Source organism: Prunus mume, linkage group LG1, assembly GCF_029339155.1.
Source record: "Prunus mume cultivar Tortuosa linkage group LG1, ASM2933915v1, whole genome shotgun sequence".
Classification (NCBI taxonomy): domain Eukaryota; kingdom Viridiplantae; phylum Streptophyta; class Magnoliopsida; order Rosales; family Rosaceae; genus Prunus; species Prunus mume.
The window spans coordinates 11568497-11591721 of record NC_142698.1 but is presented as its reverse complement, the minus strand read 5'-3'; the positions used below and the strand labels follow the sequence as shown (position 1 = coordinate 11591721).

General features: G+C 37.6%; 3 protein-coding genes across 4 annotated transcripts; 2 read left to right on the top strand and 1 right to left on the bottom strand.

Annotated features, from left to right (window-relative positions):
• The first annotated feature begins 1725 nt into the window (after positions 1 to 1725).
• Positions 1726 to 6855, top strand: FH6 (formin homolog 6). Its single transcript, XM_089051361.1, has 4 exons — positions 1726 to 3436; positions 3546 to 3751; positions 5116 to 5357; positions 5455 to 6855. Exons 1-4 carry the CDS (start codon positions 1974 to 1976, stop codon positions 6244 to 6246), a joined length of 2703 nt encoding a protein of 900 aa, XP_088907487.1. The 5' UTR covers positions 1726 to 1973; the 3' UTR covers positions 6247 to 6855.
• Positions 6856 to 7495: 640 nt separating this feature from the next.
• Positions 7496 to 11241, bottom strand: BT4 (BTB and TAZ domain protein 4). Its single transcript, XM_008239820.3, has 6 exons — positions 11040 to 11241; positions 9981 to 10260; positions 9529 to 9659; positions 8822 to 9128; positions 8409 to 8722; positions 7496 to 7758 (listed from the first exon to the last, which is right to left on the bottom strand). Exons 2-6 carry the CDS (start codon positions 10239 to 10241, stop codon positions 7617 to 7619), a joined length of 1155 nt encoding a protein of 384 aa, XP_008238042.2. The 5' UTR covers positions 10242 to 10260; positions 11040 to 11241; the 3' UTR covers positions 7496 to 7616.
• Positions 11242 to 18632: 7391 nt separating this feature from the next.
• On the top strand, positions 18633 to 20900 carry CYCD5;1 (cyclin d5;1). Of its 2 annotated transcripts, XM_008239987.3 has the most exons (5): positions 18633 to 19126; positions 19237 to 19323; positions 19441 to 19732; positions 19827 to 19963; positions 20054 to 20900. In XM_008239987.3, exons 1-5 carry the CDS (start codon positions 18848 to 18850, stop codon positions 20258 to 20260), a joined length of 1002 nt encoding a protein of 333 aa, XP_008238209.2. In that variant the 5' UTR covers positions 18633 to 18847; the 3' UTR covers positions 20261 to 20900. The 2 variants fall into 2 exon arrangements, with proteins under 2 accessions (XP_008238209.2, XP_088900151.1); XM_089044025.1 differs by lacking the exon at positions 19237 to 19323 and having other exon boundaries at positions 18639 to 19126.
• Positions 20901 to 23225: the final 2325 nt, after the last annotated feature.

Here is a 23225-nt window from a genome sequence, read left to right as displayed (position 1 = left end):
TCTTGCTAGGTGATTATGTACCAAGCATTAAAACAAGAGCACACACAAACCTTATAGTTATATTCGTAAAGAACCCAAAAGTGATTTGTGTCTAATTGACCAACACCCATCAACCAATAAACTAGAACAAGAGACATATTCCATGAAAGTGCCACTTGGGGGTTGTTCTATGGACCACGTTTTGTGGCATTGCGGTCGCATTGTAGGAGATCTCAACTTGGAGCTGTGGACTTAAAGGTAGTAAAAGTAAGGGGAGACTCAGGATCCAACGGCACCAAGTGGGAAAACATTAATGGAATTTGTGCCTTGCCCCCTTGGGCCTCGGCCTCAACGAAAGGTGAATAACAATTATAAAAAAATAAAAAAAATGGACAACAAAAGACATGAACGTGGCCCTTTTTAAATCAGCACAACATGGTCATCATCGTCCATTTATTTGACTGCAACAACCAGCAAAGTAGATTCTCATTGTATAGTCTCATTCGTTCCTTACCAGTTACCGCACCTAATACTGTAATCAAGAATAATAGCTCGATATTGTAGGTAGGCATAAATGAAAGCATGAAATGTTTTGATCCCAACTGAAGTGGTAATATTCTTATTTTGGAAATCACTGTGATCCTCAGATTTCATGCCACTTAGTAACTAAAATTAACTATTACCCTTCATGCCTCTAGTGTTGGGCCTTCTCGATGAAAATACTCTTTCGCATGTTTAGAAAATTAATTCGTTTTCAGATTTAAAGAGCAAGATGAAGTTTCGATTTAATATATCTAATTCTCACAACTCTCATTTGCTTGGCTCCTCACAATGAATGTGAGTTTGACACTTATTAGTTCGTGTCATCTTCTTTTATTTGGAATTTAACAAATATCAAAGTCCTATTTATTGTGAAGATGGTTACGGTGTGGTGTTGTTGACCCAGCTTTTCTCTTTGGTTTTCATTGTGTTTTTGAAGCAAGTATTGCAATCCACCGTAGATGCCATGATTTTGTTGTAGCTTTTGGTCCACGCATATGGAATTTGCTCCAATTTAGTGTTTGGAGTTAGAAAAGTGATTGTCGGTGGTTTGTGTGGAATCGAGTTTTGTCTGTGCAACATAAGAGGTTTAGCCATGTTGGTTCTACGAGTCTCTTTGGTTTGCTAGAGAGGAAGTGTTGCGGTGTCATTGTTTCTGTGTTTATTTTAGTCTAATAATTTTCAGAAACTCAATAGGGAGTTTGCTAATGTATGTATTTAGTGTTCGACTTTTCAATGCTGATTGCCGTTACTACCATTGAGTGGATGGATTTGTATTGTAGGTCCTGAGTACAGAAGCTTCTTGTCTGCCGAATTGGAGTTTTTAGGTTTTTTTGACATGCGTAATTCTCTCTATATCAAACAAATTTATTTTTGTGTTTAGTTACTGAGAGATGTTGTACTCATATTTGGCATTGCGACTACTCTGTACTTTTTTCTTTGTTATCGATAAAATTACTATCGCTTTTAATAAAAAAATAAAAGGAGCCAAATAATACTGTTTTAATTGTAGTTCAATTTGATTTGCATCATCACATGACCAGAACGTAGGTGGGTTCTATTATTTTATAATAAACAGTAATAAAATAATTATGTTATTTTATGTTAATAATATAAATCAATAAGGAAAAAGGAAAAAAAAAAACAAGGGAATGCGGCTACTGCTGAGGTCAGCGGCTACTTGGGCATCCGCATCCCAGATCTTGCAACCAAAAGAAGCTTCCCCACTCACTCACTCAACTCACCCCCTTTCTCTCTCCTCCTCCTCCTCCTCCATTTTCTCTCTCTCTCTCCTATTTCAATTTCTGTCTTTCCAATCCAACCAAAACAACACAAAAACAAATTCTCAAACCCAACAACAAAACCCAGCAGCGAAAGAAGAAGAAGATGATGAATTGGGTTTTTCTGAAACAAAAGCAAAACCAGACAACAACACTCACCCATTAAAATTCAAAATGAAATTGAGAGCTCCTGATCATCATCTTCGTCAGCATCACTCAGCCCTCTTCTTCTCCATTTTTCTTTCACTCTCCCTCTCCCTCACTCCACTCCATGCTCTTCAAACAGTCACGGCAATTCACAGACGAATTTTGCACCAGCCTCTGTTTCCAGACAGTTCATCTCCTCCACCGGAGATCGAGTCCCCGCCGATTCCACCGCCCCCACCGCCGGATGTCTCAAGTGATCCAACCGACCAGCCTTTCTTCCATGAATTGCCATCTGGGTCGACTCCAGATCAGCCCCAATCCCCTCCGCCACCGTCAAACTCCACCGTTCCGATCCCACAAGCATCGCAGCCGACCAAGGGAACCAAAAGAGTCGCCATTGCCGCCTCCGTCGGAATTGTCACTCTCGGCATGCTCTCTGCCCTCGCCTTCTTCCTCTACCGCCACCGAGTCAAGCACCCGTCCGAGTCTGAGAAACTCGTCAATGGCGGAGGACCCGGTTCCCCGAGATTCGCAGACGACTCTAGAATCCCACCCTCCAGCTTCCTCTACATTGGCACAGTCGAGCCCAGCCGTACGTCGACGACCAGCAGCGAAGCCGTGAGTGGACCCACAACGGCCGAATTGAACCGGTCGCCGTACCACAGGCTCAACTCGGTCAAAAGATCGGATCGGTATCGGCCGAGTCCCGAGTTGCAGCCGCTGCCTCCTCTGTCCAAGCCTCCCCAGAACCTCAACTCGCCTTCTCCCGTGTCGTCTTCCGATGAAGAGAGCCATGAAACCGCGTTTCATTCGCCGAACTGCTCTTCTATCAGCTATGACGACAGCTACTACACGCCGAGGCAAGGCAGTGTAAATGGAGGCGCCAATAGTGCTCCGATTCATGTGGCAAATTCGATTCCCCATTCCAAAAGAACTTCTCCAAAATCGCGCCTCTCGGTTTCTTCTACCACAAGGAACCAGGTTGCTCCGCCACCTCCGCCGCCTCCGCCGCCACCTCCGCCGCCACCGATGCCGATTCAGATGCAAGCCCGCGATGCGCAACAAAGAGCTCCATCTTATTCTCATAAGAGGCCGAAATTCTCTTCCCCTCCGCCACCGCCACCAAATTTGGCGCGGGTATCTAGAGCTCCCGTTCCACCTCCGCCGCCACCTCCACCGTCTCGACCGCCGATATTGAGACAGCAGGAAGTTGGGGATTCGGAAAGAGTTACAAAAGTTTCTGCAATGTCAGCCCAAGTGTCAGCAAAGACACAATCATCCTATGCATCAATCCCAATAGGGTCTTTTGAAAATGGGACTAGAAAAATTGCTAAGCCAGTTGCTGATGAGAGTTTGGTGTCTTCGGAGAGTTTTGAAGCTGATGATGCTGGAGGGGCAAAGCCCAAGTTGAAGCCTCTGCACTGGGATAAGGTTCGGGCAACCTCGGACCGAGCCACAGTATGGGACCAGCTGAAATCAAGCTCATTCCAGTGAGTAGTTTCGGTTCAGTTGGCATTGCTGCATGTTGTTTAGTTTTTGTTGTTTTTTAGGCTCTGGTGTGCAAATTCTGATTTTAGTGATGTATTGGTTTCTTTGTAGATTAAATGAAGACATGATGGAGACTCTTTTTGGCTGCAATTCGGCGAATTCGGTCCCGAAAGCTAAAGAGCCTATTAGAAGATCAGTTCTACCTCCTGTTGAACAAGAAAACAGGGTTTTGGATCCAAAGAAGTCGCAGAACATAGCTATACTATTGAGAGCACTGAATGTAGCAAGAGATGAGGTCACTGATTCTCTTTTAGATGGTAAGTGATTTCTTCTTCTTTCTCTTTTAGGATGAGTAATTAGCTCCTTCATTCTCCTTGGTGATGAAGAAATTTTTTTCAACAAATTCAGTTAATATTTAACTCAATTTACTGAAAACATAGTAATGTCTACCAAGAACAGCTAACCATGTGTCTGTAGATTCACTTTCCATTGTTCCTGACTCATAAAACTCATATATATATTGTAAGCTCTATTTTGCGTGGATATCGTGAATTCTTAAAGCATTTCAAAATAATGAATTAAATAAGTTTCTAATAACACAAATTATTTTGAGGTACGCATTATATTTTAAGCCAATTTTTGGGAAAGAGAATAAGGAGATAGAGGAGGATTTCAAAAACAGAAGTCGGAGTTAAAAGTTTAAGTGAGAAGAAGAAGGCATTATTGTTACTTGAATAAGAGTAAAAGTAGTTTAACAAGTTACCCTATAAGTTCGGATAAGAGTAATCCTTGAAAGCAACAGAAGGGTAGTCATACCCTAAAGCCATAAGACCAAGTTACTAGCATCAGGCATCATTAGTGGGCTCACTGTTGATTGGTTCCAAATCCTACCATTAACCATTCATCATCACAGGGCTCCAGCTTCTAATTCTTTTTTTATCTTCGAAGTTGACATTTTAATAAATCAGTTATTTTTCCTACAAAGTTTTTTCAATTCCCTACAACCTTCCTTGTGAGATATAATCTATTGTCTTAAGAGTTTTGCATTGGAGGCAATAGGTTCATGCATCCATGTTTAATATTTGTCAACAGGAATACATTGTCCTGTTGGATGAAAGCGTTCAATACTTTGAAGTTTTATCCTATATTTTAACTGCAAAAGCAATAATTACTGCGACTGATGTTTAAACTAGCCTGTAGTCCTACCAATGGCATTCTTAAAGGTATCTGGGTGCGAGCGAGTCTTGATTTACTTATAATTATAGCCTCATAGAATTTAGATTGACGTGTGAAATTCAATTTGTACAAGCAGCTTAACCCATTATGTATCACATTCAGATAAACAGGGTCAATCTTTGAAACATTCCTATTCATTAGAACTCAAAATACAATTATACAAGCACGCATAAAAGCTACATCCAGATGTCACCTTTTGCATGAGTCAAAAAAGAGCCCTGTAGGTGGATAGTAATCCAACAAAGAATTTTTTTTTTCTCATTTATCATTGCATATTCACCCGTTGAGTTCCATTAGTTCAACATTTATCAGTCACTAGAGGATGCAACATTTATCAGTCACTAGAGGATGCAAGAGTTTGTTAACTTTCTCTCTCCCCTCCCATGTTTCGATGGTATTATTTACATCTGCTGCATCATGTGCATTATGTGCTTGTACATAACAGGTAACCCAGAAGGCTTGGGCGCCGAGCTGTTGGAAACTCTGGTAAAGATGGCTCCAACAAAGGAAGAAGAAATTAAACTTCGAGACTACCAGGGTGACGTCTCAAAATTAGGGACTGCTGAACGCTTTTTGAAGGCAGTGCTTGATATCCCATTTGCCTTTAAGAGAGTTGAAGCAATGCTATACAGAGCTAACTTTAATACAGAAGTGAAGTACTTGAGGAAGTCTTTTCAAACGCTGGAGGTATTTTTTCTGAAATTGACAATTATTGCTTTCTTGATTACTTAATTCCATGAATATTGACGTAAAAACTCACACCCAAGATCTTGCCATTCTTCAGGAAGCAAGTGAAGAACTAAAGAACAGTCGATTATTCCTTAAACTCCTCGAAGCTGTTCTCAGGACAGGGAACCGAATGAATGTTGGGACCAACCGTGGTGATGCTAAATCTTTTAAACTTGATACACTATTAAAACTAGTAGACATAAAGGGAACAGATGGAAAGACCACATTGCTCCATTTTGTGGTCCAAGAGATTATAAGATCTGAAGGTTCAGTGGTTGACTCCACAAATGAGAATGCCAAAAAAATGCCCATCAATGCGAAGGAAGATGATTTCAAAAAGCAAGGATTGCAAATTGTGGCAGGCCTGGGCAGAGATCTCAGCAACGTAAAAAATGCAGCAGGAATGGACTCGGATGTCCTAAGTGGCTATGTGTCGAAGCTTGAAATGGGGCTTGAGAAGGTCAAACTGGTTTTACAATATGAGAAACCAGATATGCAAGGGAAATTCTTCAACTCGATGAAGATATTTCTAAAAGAGGCGGAGGAGGAAATTCTTAGGATCAAGGCTGATGAAAGAAAGGCATTATATATGGTGAAAGAGGTCACTGAGTATTTTCATGGGGATACAGCAAAGGAGGAAGCCCATCCTTTCAGAATCTTCATGATCGTGAGAGATTTTCTAAACGTATTGGACCAAGTGTGCAAGGAAGTGGGGAGGATGCAGGATAGAACATTGGTGGGCTCTGCTAGATCATTTCGGATAGCTGCAACTGCTTCTCTACCAGTTCTCAACAGGTATAATGTGAGACAAGATAACAGTTCAGATGATGAAAGCTTGTCACCATGAAGTTTGTGTATATGAAGCACATGAACCTTTTAGGAGGATACGTAAATTATTAGGTGGATACTACCACGGCCGTCGATGATACGTCCAATTGAAGAAGCAGCAGGACAGCACCCGTATATTTGTTTTGTTTGTTACAAGCATGTCAAAGGAGTAGAAGAATGCAGAAGGGAAGGCACTTTTGAAAGTCTTCCAATATAAAGAAGATCCCATTCCACATAGAGGAGTTCCAGCCAGTTACCCAGGGGAAGCAACAGATTTTGTATGAGAATCGGGTATGCATAGTCCAACAAGTTAAATATTGAATATTATTTAGAAGAGCATATGCTATTTGAAGGATCATCCAACTAAAAGAAAAGGCATCAAATGAGAACATGTACAACAGATGAAAAAAGGAAAAGAAAAGTTACAAATATTTAGATTTTTTTGTTTTGGGTTTTTTCTGCGCCAACACATATGCGATAGATAGGCTTAGGTTTCTTCATCTAGATCCAGAGTCCCACACATTTTGAAGGAAGCAGAATGTTTTGATGTCGGTGGTCATGATGTTGGTTGGGGTCTGCATTTATTTGATAAATTATAAAATCAATAATAAGTAGCTATTCGTCAGCATTGTTGTCTTCTTTAATTCTTTTCCCTACCCCACTCTTGGATAATATGTCAAATCTATTGGAAGAAATGAGCAAGGAGAAGAGACATATTGTCAAAGTTCAGATATTCAAACTTTAAGGACAACCCAAGTTCGATCGCTACTTAAACACAAGCCCACTTTAAGAAAAGCACACAAAGACTAACCATTACTGTAAACACCTTTAGGCTTTATGAAAGCCAAATAAATCTAGAAATCAATGGCTCAAAATTTTCAATCTCAGATGGCTTTATGTTCAATTTTTATCACGTATGGGGAATGTAATTGGTTGGGGATAGCAAAACAATGTTATCCCCGTGATATACAAGCTTTTCTCCTGATCATGAGCTTGTGATTGTAAATATGCTGCTCTTATATTTATCCATTTGATCGCCAAGGAGAATGGTAAGCTACAAAAGTGCCCTATAATAAATGGAAAATGCTTAGAGAGAACATTGATTTTCAAGACTGAAAAGACTAATAAATATGGTTGTTCAAGATTTAAGTTCTTAGATATAACTTATACTTTCCCAAATATACTTAAAACTAAACATGATTTTTTTTTTCTAGAACCAAAATATATATTGAAGTCTTTATATTTGTGAGTTAACCGGGATTCCGGAATTTCTTGAACAGACAGGAAGTGATTCTCTGCTTTTTATAAATTACAGATTGAGATACAAAGGAACACTGGTTTAATCACAGCAAATGTACAACTAAATCAGGTTCAGCTGGAACAAAGACTTCATTGCCACAAAGAGCTGGCCTTTGCTGATGAAATGAACGGTGCTCCCGCGATTCTCTTTGTTCTCAAAATCTTCTTCACTAACATTTTCCACCTAATCTCATCTTTCTTACTCTGTTTCTTAATTCTCTCCTTAAAATTCCTGAAATGAAAAAATTTGCCACAGTGAGTGAAAAAGTTCAGAACCTAGTGTAAGAGTAAGACATAGCATGCAGTCTAAAACAAAACAAAACCATTCAGAACGTCAACTATCAAACCTATATCGACAACTCGCCTATGATATCTCCTACTTAAATCAATCTAGCAGTGTATTCCATGCCTCTGTTAGCTAAATTTGTCGAGAGTACAAAATCTCACGTTAGGAACTTTAAGCCTTGCGACACAATACATAAGGTCTTAGACCTCTCCACCCATTGTCAACTGGTTTGAGGAGTTGAATGCTCTTAATTCTACATGGTTCTAAAACAGACAATCCACGTAGACCCAGTACTGAGCCACATGTGATCCACGTCACTAAATATAAGTTGTCTATGTGTTTGGCTCAAGTCCTACCACACATTAGGGGGCTTGTTGCCTTTCCACCTATTGCCAATTGGTTTTGGGTTGGACGCTCTAACCTCAAGCCTGCAATGGTTATTGAAACTAAATGGGAAAAGGATGGGGGCTTATAGCTCTAGGGATTAGAGCACTTACTCTCACACCCATGACAAGAGTTCGACCCTTGTGTCCCCCTCCCCATAATCAAAAGAAATAAGAAGGAAAAAAAAAACAAAGAAAGATTAGTGGGCACACCTGCACAAAGGAACCCTGCAGGTATGGGAATTAGCACAAAGGCGGGAGTGTAACTCCAGCAGCTGCCACATCCTCTTGCAATGAATGCAACCACCAGGGACTCTCAACTTACAACCAGCAAAATGACGAACCAGCAATTCCAGTCCTTTACAGGCTACATACTTACAAGGAGCCTGGTTCTCTTTAAAGTCCTTATCAGATGGTCCAATTGTTTGACAACCATCTTTGTATATATGAACAAGAGCCTCCATTGCCTCATATAATAGCAAATATATTTTCCTCTCATTAAATTTTTTTATCCTCTCCTTTTGCCTCTGAAAAAGAATTCAAACATGAATGAACTTTAGCATGACTTTCCATGGCGCTACATAAAGATACAGAAAACAAAAGAAGAAGCCAAACAGATCCCTTACATTATCTTCTTCAATCATGGACTCCACGAGCTCCTTTTCTAATGCAGGGTGACTCTTCTTCATCACTTTCCATCCTGTAGTTGTACAAACAGTTTTAAAGTTCTTCAGGATCATACGGTGACAAATGAGGCTAAGTCGAGGGGCATCACACAGTAATGCCAGTTGAAATATGTCAACTACATTCTCTGTGGTAAGCAAGCCATGCTCCAGCTTCTTCTCACACTCTTGCTTCAACTGAGGAACCAAGTAGACATGAGAAAGCACTAACAAGTGCACGACAAACTCCTCCATTTCCCTTTTTTCATAACTACACAGGAAACACCAGTAACAATCAGTACACAAAGTATCGTCCCAACTTAGAATTGCAACAAATTTCAAAACTTGTGTCAATAACATCCTTTAATGGATTAAGTGTGACTACTAAGTTTGAAAATGGAGAAATGTTCTAATAATCCAGTAGTATTGTTCAAGTTTTATTGGTCTTGGTGTTGTTCAGGTTAATAAAGCATTCAACCAGAAAAAAAAAACTATCAAACTTGGTTTTTCAACATGCATCACAGGTACTAGCTAGAAACTGTTAAAAGATGAAGTTTCACATCCTCTCCTACGTTCAGGTATGAAGTCTCACTTAATGGCTAATTCCTAGGCATCACATTAACTCCAAGAAATTCAGTGAAACAGAAGCACCCATAGGGAAAAATCATTACCAGGAAGAATACAAGAATCGAATAAAAACTCGGACTGCGTCATGTGGAACTCCAAGAATTGAGATTGATCGTTGACGACGAAACCGGCTTGATTGCTTCAACAAGCCTTTCATTGCAGGGGAAGCCATGCCCTGTCAGAATAGCATCCAAATACAATGTTAGCATGCCTAATGTCAACTCCATTGTTATGTCTTACTGACAAGCAACAATGTCAATCTGGAAAGCAATGTCTACTTACAATTAGTATGACTGTGTTTACAAGTTTCATATGATACGACTACATCATTTTGTGGTAAAACAATTTATAAATAAGTGACTTACAAAATCATCTATTAAACCCTGAATAGTTTGGCCTCACATCTATTATCAAATTAAGGCTCTAGGAGGACTGCAACAGAATTTAGAGAAGATCACTTCACATATTTTAATCGATGTTGAATAACTAAACTTACAAGAATGTTAGCATGGGCATAGATAATGCCACCATCATCAGTATTAACAGAAACATCTGCTCTATAACCTTCATCAAAGAGGCGCTCCCATGAATCTTTTGTTGCTGTAGAAACACAGCTGTACCCCCTTTGTGGTGATCCATCAATTGATAACCGCTTATGAAAATTGTTTGTCACAGGACCAGGCCACGGAGGAATCGTTTGGGAAACTTCCTTGGAAACAGGGGCAGATCCCTCATGGATGGTGTCCACCTTACACATTAGTGTCTAAGCTCCGGTTCTGCAGAAGTATGATAACCAGTTTAAGAGATATATCTCAGATCAAAAGGATTCAATATGCATAATTAATTGCATATTTATAAAATATTTTTACAGAGGTGGTATCTTTTTTTCCCCTTTTGGTGAGAGTATTTATCAATTTTGTATTAGATAATTACCATCAGAAATGGCCTGTTTCTGAGATTAGGTCAGTTAAGGCATTGTTTTCAAGGAGAAAAGCAAGGTTTTGAGGTTCTAACGTAATACATAACCCACGAAAGTAAGCATATAAGAACCAGATCATCTTTTGCTGAAAAGTAAAAAAGTAAACACAATGCAAATAGATCCAACAGCACAATAAGATCTCTCCCATATACAATGGAGAATTCAGACCTTTTGGATGTCTCCTAGAAAAGACATGCCGGCCGCAAAGAACCAATCAAACAATCAACAACAATATTCAAGTGCCCAAGAAGAGACAATTCAACTTGCCAATTCTTGGATCTGATAGAGCCAACAAAAGTTTAATTATGCAAGAGGACAAAGATAATGAAGCCACCACCATTGATATACAATCTAAAGACAACCTCTATCTCACTTTCATTAATACAATAGTGAATATGAAATTTTCCTCTTTTTGGATTCAAAAATTTCAAAACAACCAACCTATTATCATCAAGTTCTTTTCTTTTGAGCTCAAGAATATCACCACCCAATAACCCATAAACCCATTTCTTTCCAGTCATTCAATTCAATTCTCAGAAGAACGAAAGAAAAAACAAAAACAAAAATACCACATACCCTTTTGAAAAGATGGATTTTTGGGAGCAAAGCAGTGGAAGAATCACTTTCCCAACGACGATATCGTTTCCTCTGAGAAGCGTCACCCAAAGAACCAAGCCCTTTTGTTTGGTTTGTTCCTCCTCTTTGGGTGTTCTTCCTCTCACTCTCTGTTTCTCTCCCTCTGTGTTGAGAGGGAGGCTGGGACTTGGGCACGACACGTGAGATTTCTGCAACATCCCAAGCTCCTATATATAAAAATGGAGGGCCTCCTCTCTCTGTCTCTCTCTCTCTCTCTTCCTCTCTTTGTCTAACTGTCAGCTCAGTCCTCCTCATTGCACCCCAAAAATATCGGGCGGTGAGAGACTCCCCGAAACGCGGCCGTTTTTGGGCATTTGCTGAATCACTCACACCTCAGGTCAGGAGGACCGTGCATTTTTCCAGTCTGCTTTAGGCGCCTCCCGCGTTTTGCCCTTCAACGTTCCCAACTGCTTTAACTGTCATTATCAAAACAGGGGAAAGACAAAGATGTTTTGGATCAATACAGCTCATCGTGATTTTTTGGGTACTAATAAATCAAACAATTTTTTTCGGTTTTTTCGGGGGAAAAAAGGTTGGCATGAAATAAATATGTACTAGTTGGTTGGTGGTGAGGATCTATCTTCTGTCATAACATATGTGCATGGATGGGATGGATGCCAATTTGGCAGTCGAATAAAAGTGGACGAGGGAGACGTGCCTCATTATCAACCACATGACAAGGACATGTCTCATTTTCCACCGTTAGTTTTATGTGTACAATTACAAATTCGAAACCTCATAATAGGTAGGTATGAAAGAAAATGAAGTAACTACAATCATGATAATTTGGTCTAGTTGCATAAAATTTCTACCATAATCTCTACTTTGTTGGTTGTTTACCGAAAAGAATAATACTAAGGAGACCACATATAAAGATTATCTTATACACCATCTAAAAAAGAATCGGCTCTGGAAGTCAAACTATTTTTGGAATCCCAACCCATATATATTATACAAATTTATAAATAAACTCAATTCTAAATATGTATTTATAAAAAAACTCAAACATTATTTAAACATAGAAACACACCCAAAATCAACCCCAAAGTCAACAATTGTATATTTTTTGGGTGTGTTTATAAATGGGTTTTGAGTGTGTATAATGATGGGTTTTAGGTGTGTTTATAAAGTGTTTTAGGTGTTGGATTTTTTTATAATTTCATCCTAGGCTCAATAACTATTAAACCCAAAATGAAAGCTCTCATTCACATAACCATATGAACCCAATTCATTAGGCCTAACACTTTACAAGAATTCTAAGTGAGAGCCTTATATATGGTCCTTAGTGAGGCCTGTCTCTTAATAATTAGATCAAATTAGTTAGTCGTTTAACAAATTGGTTAGTCGTTGAATCAAATTGGATTAGCCTGATCCAACAATTAGGAAATAAGATGTCACCTAAGGCCGACACTATAGAATGACTCTAACACTTTATTGAAGCTATAGCGCAAGAAATCAAATACCAAATAACATAAAAGAAAATACAATAGTGAAACTATCCTAACACAAGTTCAGCCTAAGAGAAGGAAAAAAGACAAAAAGAAATAACAGACCAACTAACGTGATTCTGATTCTCTCTGTTAGATGATTAGGGCTCGTTTGGGAGTGATTTTGGGAAGGGTCATAAACATTTATGGGGAAAAGCACTTCCACATCTGCTTCTCTATAGAACTGATTATTTGCCTATCTAGAATCATTTCCAAACGAATCCTTACTTTGCTTTCCAATTTTCTTTTTATTTGTACATATGTTTTAGTTTACAGTTTTAAGTTTAGCAAGCTCTTGTCGAAATAACGAGCTTATGAGAGGCCTACGCGGGAAACCGTTGGACGACTACACCCAAACCAATATGGGCTGAGAACCCATTTTGAGGCCCAATAGTTTGGGACGGTGGTCAGCTGTAGTTCGGCTTTTCCATTGTTTGTTCAAGCCTTTCCCATTCGTCTATGCTTCCTGAAAATATAATTAGCTTCCCTGTGACTTCCATATATATATTATTTTAAATTGTTTTTGTTTTAATCTATTGTTTAACTATTTGTAGACTTGAAATATTTTTTCTTTTTTCTGAAAATGAAAGAAAATTATAAACCAAATGACTGTATTCCGATACGAATGGCCGAAGTTGGCCAGAACGTCAGCTACCATATTTGCTTAACGGAAAGTATTTTGGAAGTTTTGTGCCTGTAACTGTGAGCAGAGATTTCGTATATCAGCAAGAAGTGAGAATAAACGAGCGCCAAGGAGGAGAAGAGTCTTTGTTCAGAAGAAACTTGAAATGTATTTATTAGTAAGGGCCAGAGCCAGATATTGCAGTTTCATTGAGAAAATGATTTTGGGCCTGCAGCAGGCAAGGCTTACTGCAAAAAGCACTTTCGTGAAAGTTGCATACCTCAGGAAGCATATAGATGGAGAGAGGGACAGCATAACATGTGGCATGCAAGCTATTTCCCTCTTTTAAGGTGTAAAGATGCAACAACAATCTCATACAAGGAGTAAAAATCATTACCAAATGCAATCCCAAGCATGAGAGTTGCATACTCAAAGGGGCATGGCTTCAAACTCCGCCTTCATGAGTATCACGTACTCATGTAACGGGCATTGAAATCTTATGCAAGAATGTACTTACCACATATGGATGAAATCTCATACTCATTTCTAAATATGTAATCCGCAAACAAAACCGGCCTTTAGAGCTTTTTGTATAAAGTTTTTCGGTCTTAAATGTTACATTACTAACTAAAGTGTCAGATGGTATTTGATGGATGCTACATGCAGGGGCCAACCCTCAAGGTGTGCAAGTGGTGCACCTCACAAGATGACCAACCAAACAACATTATCGTACTTTTCTATTAAACTATGCATGTGTCTTGAAAAATAGTTGTGTTCATTAGTCTCATTGTTTTTTGACATCAATTTATTGTATTTTTTATATATAGTGTTTTCATGTCAAATGATGGAAAGAGTATCTCAATTTAAGTTTCACACAGGACACTCAAAATCTCAGAACCGACCTTGGTTACATGGTTGTCTCTTTGCCCACAAAAATGTTTTCCACTCATTGCATTGCAGGGCAATTTCGTCCTTTTGATCAGGGAGTATTAAATTACTAGACGTAAGAAGGAATGATAATAATAAAGAAACAAAAGAACTCGCAATTTGATGGTGAAAAACCCTGGTCTTGGAACCATGATTTTCCCCACCTAGCCTGCATCTGTAAGCAATGCAAAAACAACAACAAAGAGCAACAAATCATAAACGGTCAAAGCTAGTTGCTGACCATCTTGGGCTTGCAGATTTTTGCAGAGTCAAAGGTTCCCTTCCTGCCCTGCCCTATAACCAAGACCCAAGTTTGCTGCCAGCCACCTTGCAAAATGCAAGTAGTAATATTATATTTTATATATATAAACATTTTTATTTATTTATTTATTTATTATTGATTTGATTATTATCGATCATATTGTATTATGAGTGGGTGGCAACTTTGGATAGATGAGGTCCTCAGAGGAGCGTCTTCTTCTTCTTCATGCTGCCACCACTGACTGGAGTGGTCCAGCTTTTCCACACGTGAAGACGCTCCTCCCTCTGCAATTATAATTTTTATTCACGTGTGCCCTTCTTCAATCTTTATTTATTTTCTTAAGCCCCCTCTACTCTATTTTCTAATTGTGGCCCAAACCAAAATTTGAGTTTCTATACATGTATTTCAATTCAAAGTGATAAAGTTTTGTATGGTGATGATGTGAAAATTAAAAGGGTCAAAAACTTGGTCTTAGAGCTGGGCTTTTATTAATTGGATAATGTAACCTTTTTGAACATGCTCCTATACTTATCTTCATATAATCAACTTTTAAGCTCAGTCTTGTATCACCAATTCAATAGTTATATATCCTTTTATATTTGAATTCTACTCTTAATCTTAACTTACATACTCAAACACGAATGCTTTCGCATAACATATATAACATGTTAAATTGTTTGACAAACAAAAAAACTTTTGAAATGTTATTTTGTCATACAACTTAACAAATTATGTTGATGAAGTATATTTGATTCAGTGCAATCATATTTGAATGCATAAGTGTGCTGCTATTTTCACCAATTGTCTTATTTCCTCATCTACTTTATCTTCCCACCCACCGTGTAAATTTGAAAGGAAAAAAAAGACAGCAATGCTCTCTTTCTTCTCACCTTGAAAATAGTAACTTCTGGTTTTCCCATCATATAATGAAAGAAGAGATTTTGACTCCATCCCTGCCCAAGCTAGGTTGTTGATAGCTTTCTCTCTATGGCTTCCCTTTTTTTTACCAGATTGCCCAATTTCTCAAGCACCTCTTCATTGGCCATTCCATCAATTGTAGTTTTTTTTTCTCAAGTTCCATGATTGTTTTATCAAATGCCTTCTTTTTTAGTATGAAAGAACACGCTCTAGGATTGTGTTTTTTTCAAATTTATATGGAAGATGAACAGCATTCGTATATAATCCCAATTTATATTCTCGCAACTTGACATGTAAGGTCTCTAGGAGGAAAATATTACCATTCCGTTTTTATATCGAGGGAGATAGGATTTGAGCTATTTATTTGGTGAGACTGGATTAATATTCTCATCTAATTATCAAGTTGCATTTTAACCAATTTTACTGACAGACCAGATTTTGGATCTTGCGTCATTTATCATTTTTGCTTTAGAGCTAAGCTTACCCTGCAGTTTTCCTTCTAAAAGAAATGCATGCCCATCATAACCTTACACTTGTAAAATAACTCACTTCAGCTTTTGCCTTTTGGCCATACTTAGTGTTGCCTGGCTAACTAATAATTAATTTCACTTATAGACATTTTGTTACCAAAAACAATTTATTACTTATAAAAAGATAGGTGCAACAAAACATATGAATTTTCACAAATTAATGGCATGTTTACTTATTAAGAATGGTTATTAGAATGATTCTAATTTCTGATTCTTCTGTGTTTACTAAGACATTGGTATTGGAATTATTTCAATTCCTAACTTCCTCGCATTTACAACACATAAGGAATAAAAAATTATGTGAGTTTCACCTTAAAATCCATAATCAGATACTCTCAAAATCGGGAATGGAATCAACTAAGAGCCTAGTCAATTCCAATATTTTGATTCCCTCATCTAAAAATTCTCTGATTCATGATTTTCCCCATTCCTAATAAGAAAATATGCCCTAAAAAGTTATACCGTGTTTTTTTCTTTTTCCGGTGATAGAAATTAGATTTGAAAGCCATGTAATGTTGATATAGACAAATATGCCTTTAAGTTTTAATATATTAGAAGTTAAATAATGCTAAGACCCTAAACAAAACCCAATTGTTTAGTCAGAAACCTTTTGCAAATAAAGTTGCAAATGGTTCATCAAATCCTAAGTGTAGAGAGAGAATCAGTGATTAATTAAAAGCATCCTTAACAAAAGGGACAAAAAGTAGGAAAACCCCAAAGATGAAAAGTTATTAAAATTGTTGTCATCATGTTTGGACCATCATTCTTTCAAACTCGTGTGCTTATACGAATACAAATACATATGTTCATAGAATTTACCTTCTCCATGAATTTTAAGAATAAATACAAAAATATTTACTAAATTATTTAGAGAAAGGAAAAAAAAATAGTTTGGGGTTTTTTTTTTTTTTCTCTTTGAATATTGAACTTATGATCAACTTAAAAATGTTTTCCTAAACCAAGGTGGTTGGTGTGAGTGGTTCGGCACTCTCATTCCTTAAGAAAAGGTCAGGGGTTCGATCCCTCGCCTCGTATGGAGTCACTACTTTGGTCAAGACTTTATCCTTTACGCCGATCCGGTGTGCGGGGATTAGTGCAGGTTGTGGTTAAGGTTTAAGGTGTCACCTATACTTGGGGCCCATCTAGACCACCTTGTAGTTCAGACCCAAAAAAAAAAAAAGTTTTCCTAATTAATTTTTTATAATGAGGAAAGCTATCAGAACATACTTCCTTATGGAATACATAAGCAATCATTACAAATGGAGCCTTGTGGAAATGAAGGAAAACAAGCCAATCAATAAAACAATAGATGCCATGGTGTGGACAAAGCAAATGAGCAAAATTTACTTACCAATTCATAATAATGTCTTCACAAATATGCCTTTTTTTTTCCTTTCCTTTGGAATATATATTGGAAATATGTGGTGTACCATGGCAATAATTTGGCATGACATTACACAACAAAGGCAGACAATAATTCCAGCTGGTACAAACAAGTAAGGTACAAGGTGTGTGTGTGTTTTATTTCTTCCTTTCTTCTTTCTATTTTCGATTCACAAGTTAAGCGAAAAAAGAGCATTCTTTTTGGTACAATAAGTTTATTGAACGAAAAAGAAAAAAAGAAGAAAAAAAGAAGAGCAATCTACCATTAGGATCTATAATGCTTAACTTCAGTTATTATTATTATTATTTACTTCTTTTTTTTTGGTTCTACATGTCCAACTTCATACCTAAACACCAACGACATACATTCTGTCATTCTGCATCCCTTTGGACCCTCCCTTGAAAGAAAAGAAGAAGGCACTCAGAGAAAGAAGAACTGTCGATGATGATGAACCATAGGACCAAAGGGCCAAACGAGACCCTTTTAATCAGATAGGACAAAGCTTCCCATCCTACAGCTGTCCAAAATTTAAGGGTAAGTACGTACCCCAAAAGTAGTATACCAAAGGTAAGAAATAGTCTCTATTTATATTTTGGGTTTCTTCATAAAATGATTAGTTTGCATAACCCATTAAAAAAAGGGAGACTTTGGAAAAACACAAAGGACATGACCAAGATAAGTGCATGCAAGTCAAGATATGGATTTTTTTTCCCTATATTATCATCTTAATTTCTATTTCAACCCACCTCTTTGAGAAAAAAGAAAAAAAGAAATAAAAATGGAGAGTTCTCTACACATGACAAGTACCGTTTATATTAAAATATATAACGTGTTATAAAACTTGAATTATAAATAAAACATGTAACATATGTTATATTTTTTGATTCAAACCCTAGACATATCGCAATCCTCACTCATTACTCAACTCTTCCTCACCATTTTGGGCTAACTCCAAATTCTAATGACAGATTGAAAATGCAATAGTCAAAACTGCATTAATCTACAAGGAAGGAGATTCAACTTGGGTGCAAGGAGACGGGCACAATGACCAATTGACCTATCTCACGTGACTTAGAGCTCCCACCCAAATATATGGATGTGATCCTTTTTATTTCTTAATATTTTATGAAATATGGAGTTGATCCTTTGACATAACCTAAAGCAATTTTAATTTTGGTCTCTGAAGTGCCATTATTGAATAAGAAATTTTGACTTCCATAAAACCAAATTGGAGTTTAAAACCAGAATCTCCTAAAATTTGGAGAGAATGAGAAATCATAGGACTCCTACCAGTATATAACTACAGTATACTGTGTAGTGGTGGTAGACTATACCCACTAAACTTCCTAACCGCTAATTTAACTCCCCTCTATATCTCATCCGGTCATTTTGGCGGCACCAAAACCGCCACTTTTCCTTCTCACTCCCCACATTCTACTTTCTTTAGTCGTCCTCTCTCTCTCTCTCTCTCTCTCTCTAAACATTTTGCACAATTTCATCACCGTGGATTTAGCAGTTGCTTAATGTATACTGTGAATATGCACGCCCTGTTGACAGTTTTAAATTGTTGATTGTTATTTCTTCCATCATAGATAGATGTACAGAGAGACTGAGGAGAATGAGGGACTCTGCAGACACTTCTTCGTTCTCTCTCTCCAGCCTCCTCTGCCATGAAGATCAAACTTGCTTGAATCAATTGGAAGTTGAATCAAACACTTGCACAGATTCAGACCCATGTTTTGTTTCTGTGGATGAAGATGAGTATGTTGAGAACTTGGTCCGCAGAGAAGCTCGTTGCTTTGGATCCAAAGGCTTTGTACCCTTTACTGATTGCTCTGCCTCTGACATATGCTGGTTGAAAACTGCTCGCTTGGATTCGATTGAATGGATTTTCAATGCATGTTACTCTCCTAAAGCTCTTAACTTTTCCAGATTCTTGTTTCTCTCTCTTTTTTATTCTCGATTCGGTCCCTGAATGTTTGTGCATTCTCTATTTTGATTTTGTAGACAGGAGGAAATTTTGGGTTCCAATTTCAAACAGTTTATTTGTCTGTCACTTACTTTGATGGGTTTCTTTCAAAGCGATCCATTGATGTAAGTAACCCAACATTCATCATGTTTTGATCAATGGGTTTCTTTTCTTTTTTTTCATTTTTTAATGTTTGACTATGGTATGGTAATAATATTTGGATTTTATTGGTTTTCATATAGGATGGGAAATTGTGGGCTATTCGACTATTATCAGTGGCATGTTTATCCTTGGCAGCTAAGATGGAAGAATGTAAAGTGCCAGCTTTATCAGAGTTCCAAGTCCAAGATTATAACTTTGAAAGCAAGGTGATTCGGAGAATGGAGCTATTGGTCTTGAACACATTGGAATGGAAATTGGGTTCAATCACTCCTTTTGCTTATCTGCATTACTTCATCAATAAATTCTGTGCTGAATCTAGACCCAAAGGACTATTCTCTGATGCTATAAGACTCATTGTGGCAATGGCAAAAGGTAATCCATAACATTATAATATCCCAAATTCCCAATCTAATTAAATCTGCTTAGTTTGTTATATTTCCTAATCAATCTCCTTCCTCTAATGCAGAGATTGATTTAATGGATACTCGGCCGTCTATCATCGCAGCAGCCGCAGTTTTAGCAGCATCTGATGGTCAGTTAACTAGAAAAATGCTGGAGCTTAAGATGAGTGTGGTCTCATTCTTGCAGTCCCAAGAAAATTATGTGAGTCTACTAATTGTAATTTGTTCATTGATTTGTGTCTCTGCCACTTGTTACTGTTCATTAATCTTAAGTATGTTACCATTGCAACAGGAACATATATTTTCCTATTATAATCATATGCAGGAAATGGTGGAAAGAAAAGATAAGACACCACCCAAGTTTTCAATTTCCCCTAGTGTGTTAGCAATCCATCCAAGCTCAATGGATGTGCTTGAAAATTCAGTTGGGACTAAGAGAAGGCTTACCTTCAGCGACTCTGATCACAGTTGTCCAACAAAGAAAAATCACAGGCCATAGTTAGCAGATTCTCTTCAGCAAAGGGTTGATTTGGGGCAATTTTTTTATTGGATTATAGAGATTTTACAACTGAAAAAATGATTCTTGGTATTAGATGGGGTTTATAGGTCTAATGAGTGTGTGTTATCTACCAATTTATGGTATATATGATTTGGAATTTGATGATTGGAGTTCCAATTTCCAATACCAAACAAAAGGTTTCAGCTGGTGACAACCAAGAGGATAGAGAAAAAGGGAAAGTAAATAAATAAAAGAGGACAAGTACTACTTTAGCCTACAGTAAGAAGTTAAGAAGCTGACTGATGTCCAAAGCCATTAAGAAGGGAATGAATTCGAAGGCCAAGAGAGTGGTAGAAGGCCATTGATGACCCTTTTGTCTATAGTAAATCTTTAGTAATATTTGCTGTCATAGTGCCACTATTGCTCACCCACTTTTTTCTTTCTTTCTTTCAATTTTGGTGTAATTTTTTCTTGTTATTATTTAATTATTTCTATGTTTCATGAAAGTGAACATTTATTTATGTACTTATACATCACTTGCTAACCCTACTTTTATGGGGGCGCTTGGGATGCTTCCTATCTGTCTTTCAAAAGGCTGAAAGCCATGAGGAATGAAGAATTGTTTTTGTTTGATTTGATATATCTGTGTTGCATTTGGGCCATTGAAAGTTATAAAAAGGTGAGTGTGATTATATTTGCTGGGAATGTTGTGTTTCCCTTTTGATGAGTGGGAAACTTCTTTGATGAATAGGAAAATACTTCCTTTCGCTGTTAAGACTGTACTTTGGGATGGCTCTTTTTTTTCTCTCTCTTTTAATTCAAGGTCCTAGTGAAAGATTAAGAATCAAACTTTTACCGTGAATGTGAGGATAAGTACTCTTTTAACATCGTGTCGGCTATTATTTAACAACAAGAAATCTGCATAACTAAATGATTTGAATAAAGGGTAGGCTTTTTTGAGGTTCTAGATGAATGGCTTGAGATTGGTTTTGCAGATTAGTTAAGTGAGGACCATGAGCAATTTCATTCAACCATGGAGGGCCAATATTGCTTTCCACCAGCAAATGCAAATGCTGATTTCTGCACTGCACCCTTTCACTGATGGTGTAGGACCCAATTGAACCATAATTACGAACCAAAGGACCCTTGTTTTGGGGTGGGGGTGGTGGGATTGGGGCATGAGATTCATGGCAAAATGGTGTCAGAGGCTCCACCCATCCACATGCCTTCTTAGGGTTCATAGGCCAGTCTGGCACAGTACACTATTGTAATTTAGCCTGAAGCAGTAGCCATACTTACTTCCTCCAGAACACTTTAGATATTATAATTGTGTATTGTGTAGCTCTTTCTCAGGAGGAGCCACAAGGCCCACACCTCTCTGCTCCCTCTGATCCAGAAAATAAGATTATAATTGTACCCAAAAAAATGAAGAAGAAGAAAGGGTGAGAAGTGATGCATATTTGGGACACACTCATCTTCTGGTCAAGAAGCCTCAGGGGAAGGAGAACCAACCAAATCAATGAAAGCATAATTGGTCAGTTTAAAGTCTATGTTTCATTTTACCACTAGGGTTTTGGCTACTACGTTTTTATCTTCATTTTCAGTACCTCTATTTAATCCTAGGTTGGGTACATTTCAACTTCGCCCCAGAAACAAAGAAGCCTTCTGTTTAATCTTCTGCAGAATTGGGGTACACAGACTGTACCCACAAAGCCAAATGTATTTGGTCTAAAGACTTGTCTTGGATTCTGTTCTGCCCAAACAGACCTCAAAAATTACAAATTTCAATTAAAACTAAACTGTGGTTTTGTGTGATTAGTGATTTGTTATTGAGAATAGGCTCTCAAAACCAATAATGCAGGGGGAAAAGCTACTTGGTTTTTCCATATTAGTGCAAAAATGAACTTCCATTATGTGGTTTTTTACCACATTAAGATGGTTTATGTAATTTGGACACCATATTTGCAGAATTGCAGTCTAGGATGCTCATAAATATAAAAGGACCACGCTTTACATCCACATCATACAGACGGATCTTGTTGGTTTATGGCATGAAAACAACATTTCACTCCTTTTAAGAAGAGAAAATGACCTGGGAACCAAAGGGTAGAAAGAAAAAAGAAAAATGTTGGACATTACATTACCATCTTGGGAGCATGGTATTAGAGGGCGAGCCAAAAGTTACTTTCACCTAGCTAGGCCTAAGATGGCATATTAACATTAAGTTGCACAAATATAATTCAGTATACACTTTTTCTTTTACCCAAAAAAGGCAACGAGTGCACAAGTGTAGTGGTTTGGAGTAATTACTTATTTAGGCGAGGTCCTGGGTTCGAGTTCTATCATCCGTTCAGTGTGTAAGAATTTAGTATATTATCGCCCCTCTCAATACGAAAAGTTCTATAAATAAAAAAGACAAAAGAGTATGGGCATGTAATGTGTATTTTCTCCTCTCTCTTGGTTTTGGAAGAGGCAAACCCATAGGAAACAAGCTGAACCCAATTGATTTTCCATCACCCCATTCCCATTGCTCCCACCAAGGCTTACAAGCTCCTTAAACTCAACGGTTGGAGTGATGGTGCCTCATAAAGCACATTGTATCCTGAGTTGGAAGGCCAACTTTAGTTGGTACCAATCCCTGCTGCACAACACTTTATTAGCAAAAGGAATCCAATCTGTCTGATTGCTTGAGCAAAGACATAAACCAAGTTTTTATATCATCAATTAGCAGCAAAAAGTTGTGAAGTTGAGTTGCATCCACCAACCAAATAAAATTGCAATTTTTTATTTTAGCTCTACATATGATATGATGATTATAAATAAATAAAAAATAAAAAGAAGTAAAAGTAAAAATAAAGGAACGCTGCTCGATTCCTTACCTACAAATCGCAGTATGACTGAAAAAATAAATGACTGATTAAAACTTCAAAATAAAAATTTACTCACACATGTCAAATGGCAATTT

What these genes read in the sequence shown, in the direction of transcription:
- FH6 (XM_089051361.1), top strand. Translation starts at nt 1,974, where the DNA reads ATGAAATTGAGAGCTCCTGATCATCATCTTCGTCAGCATCACTCAGCC. An exon ending in CTGAAATCAAGCTCATTCCA is followed by an intron (nt 3,437 to 3,545) that starts GTGAGTAGTTTC and finishes GTTTCTTTGTAG; the next exon opens with ATTAAATGAAGACATGATGG. An exon ending in CACTGATTCTCTTTTAGATG is followed by an intron (nt 3,752 to 5,115) that starts GTAAGTGATTTC and finishes TGTACATAACAG; the next exon opens with GTAACCCAGAAGGCTTGGGC.
- BT4 (XM_008239820.3), bottom strand. Translation starts at nt 10,241, where the DNA reads ATGTGTAAGGTGGACACCATCCATGAGGGATCTGCCCCTGTTTCCAAG. An exon ending in ATGCCCATGCTAACATTCTT is followed by an intron (nt 9,660 to 9,980) that starts GTAAGTTTAGTT and finishes CTATTCTGACAG; the next exon opens with GGCATGGCTTCCCCTGCAAT. An exon ending in CGATTCTTGTATTCTTCCTG is followed by an intron (nt 9,129 to 9,528) that starts GTAATGATTTTT and finishes TTTCCTGTGTAG; the next exon opens with TTATGAAAAAAGGGAAATGG.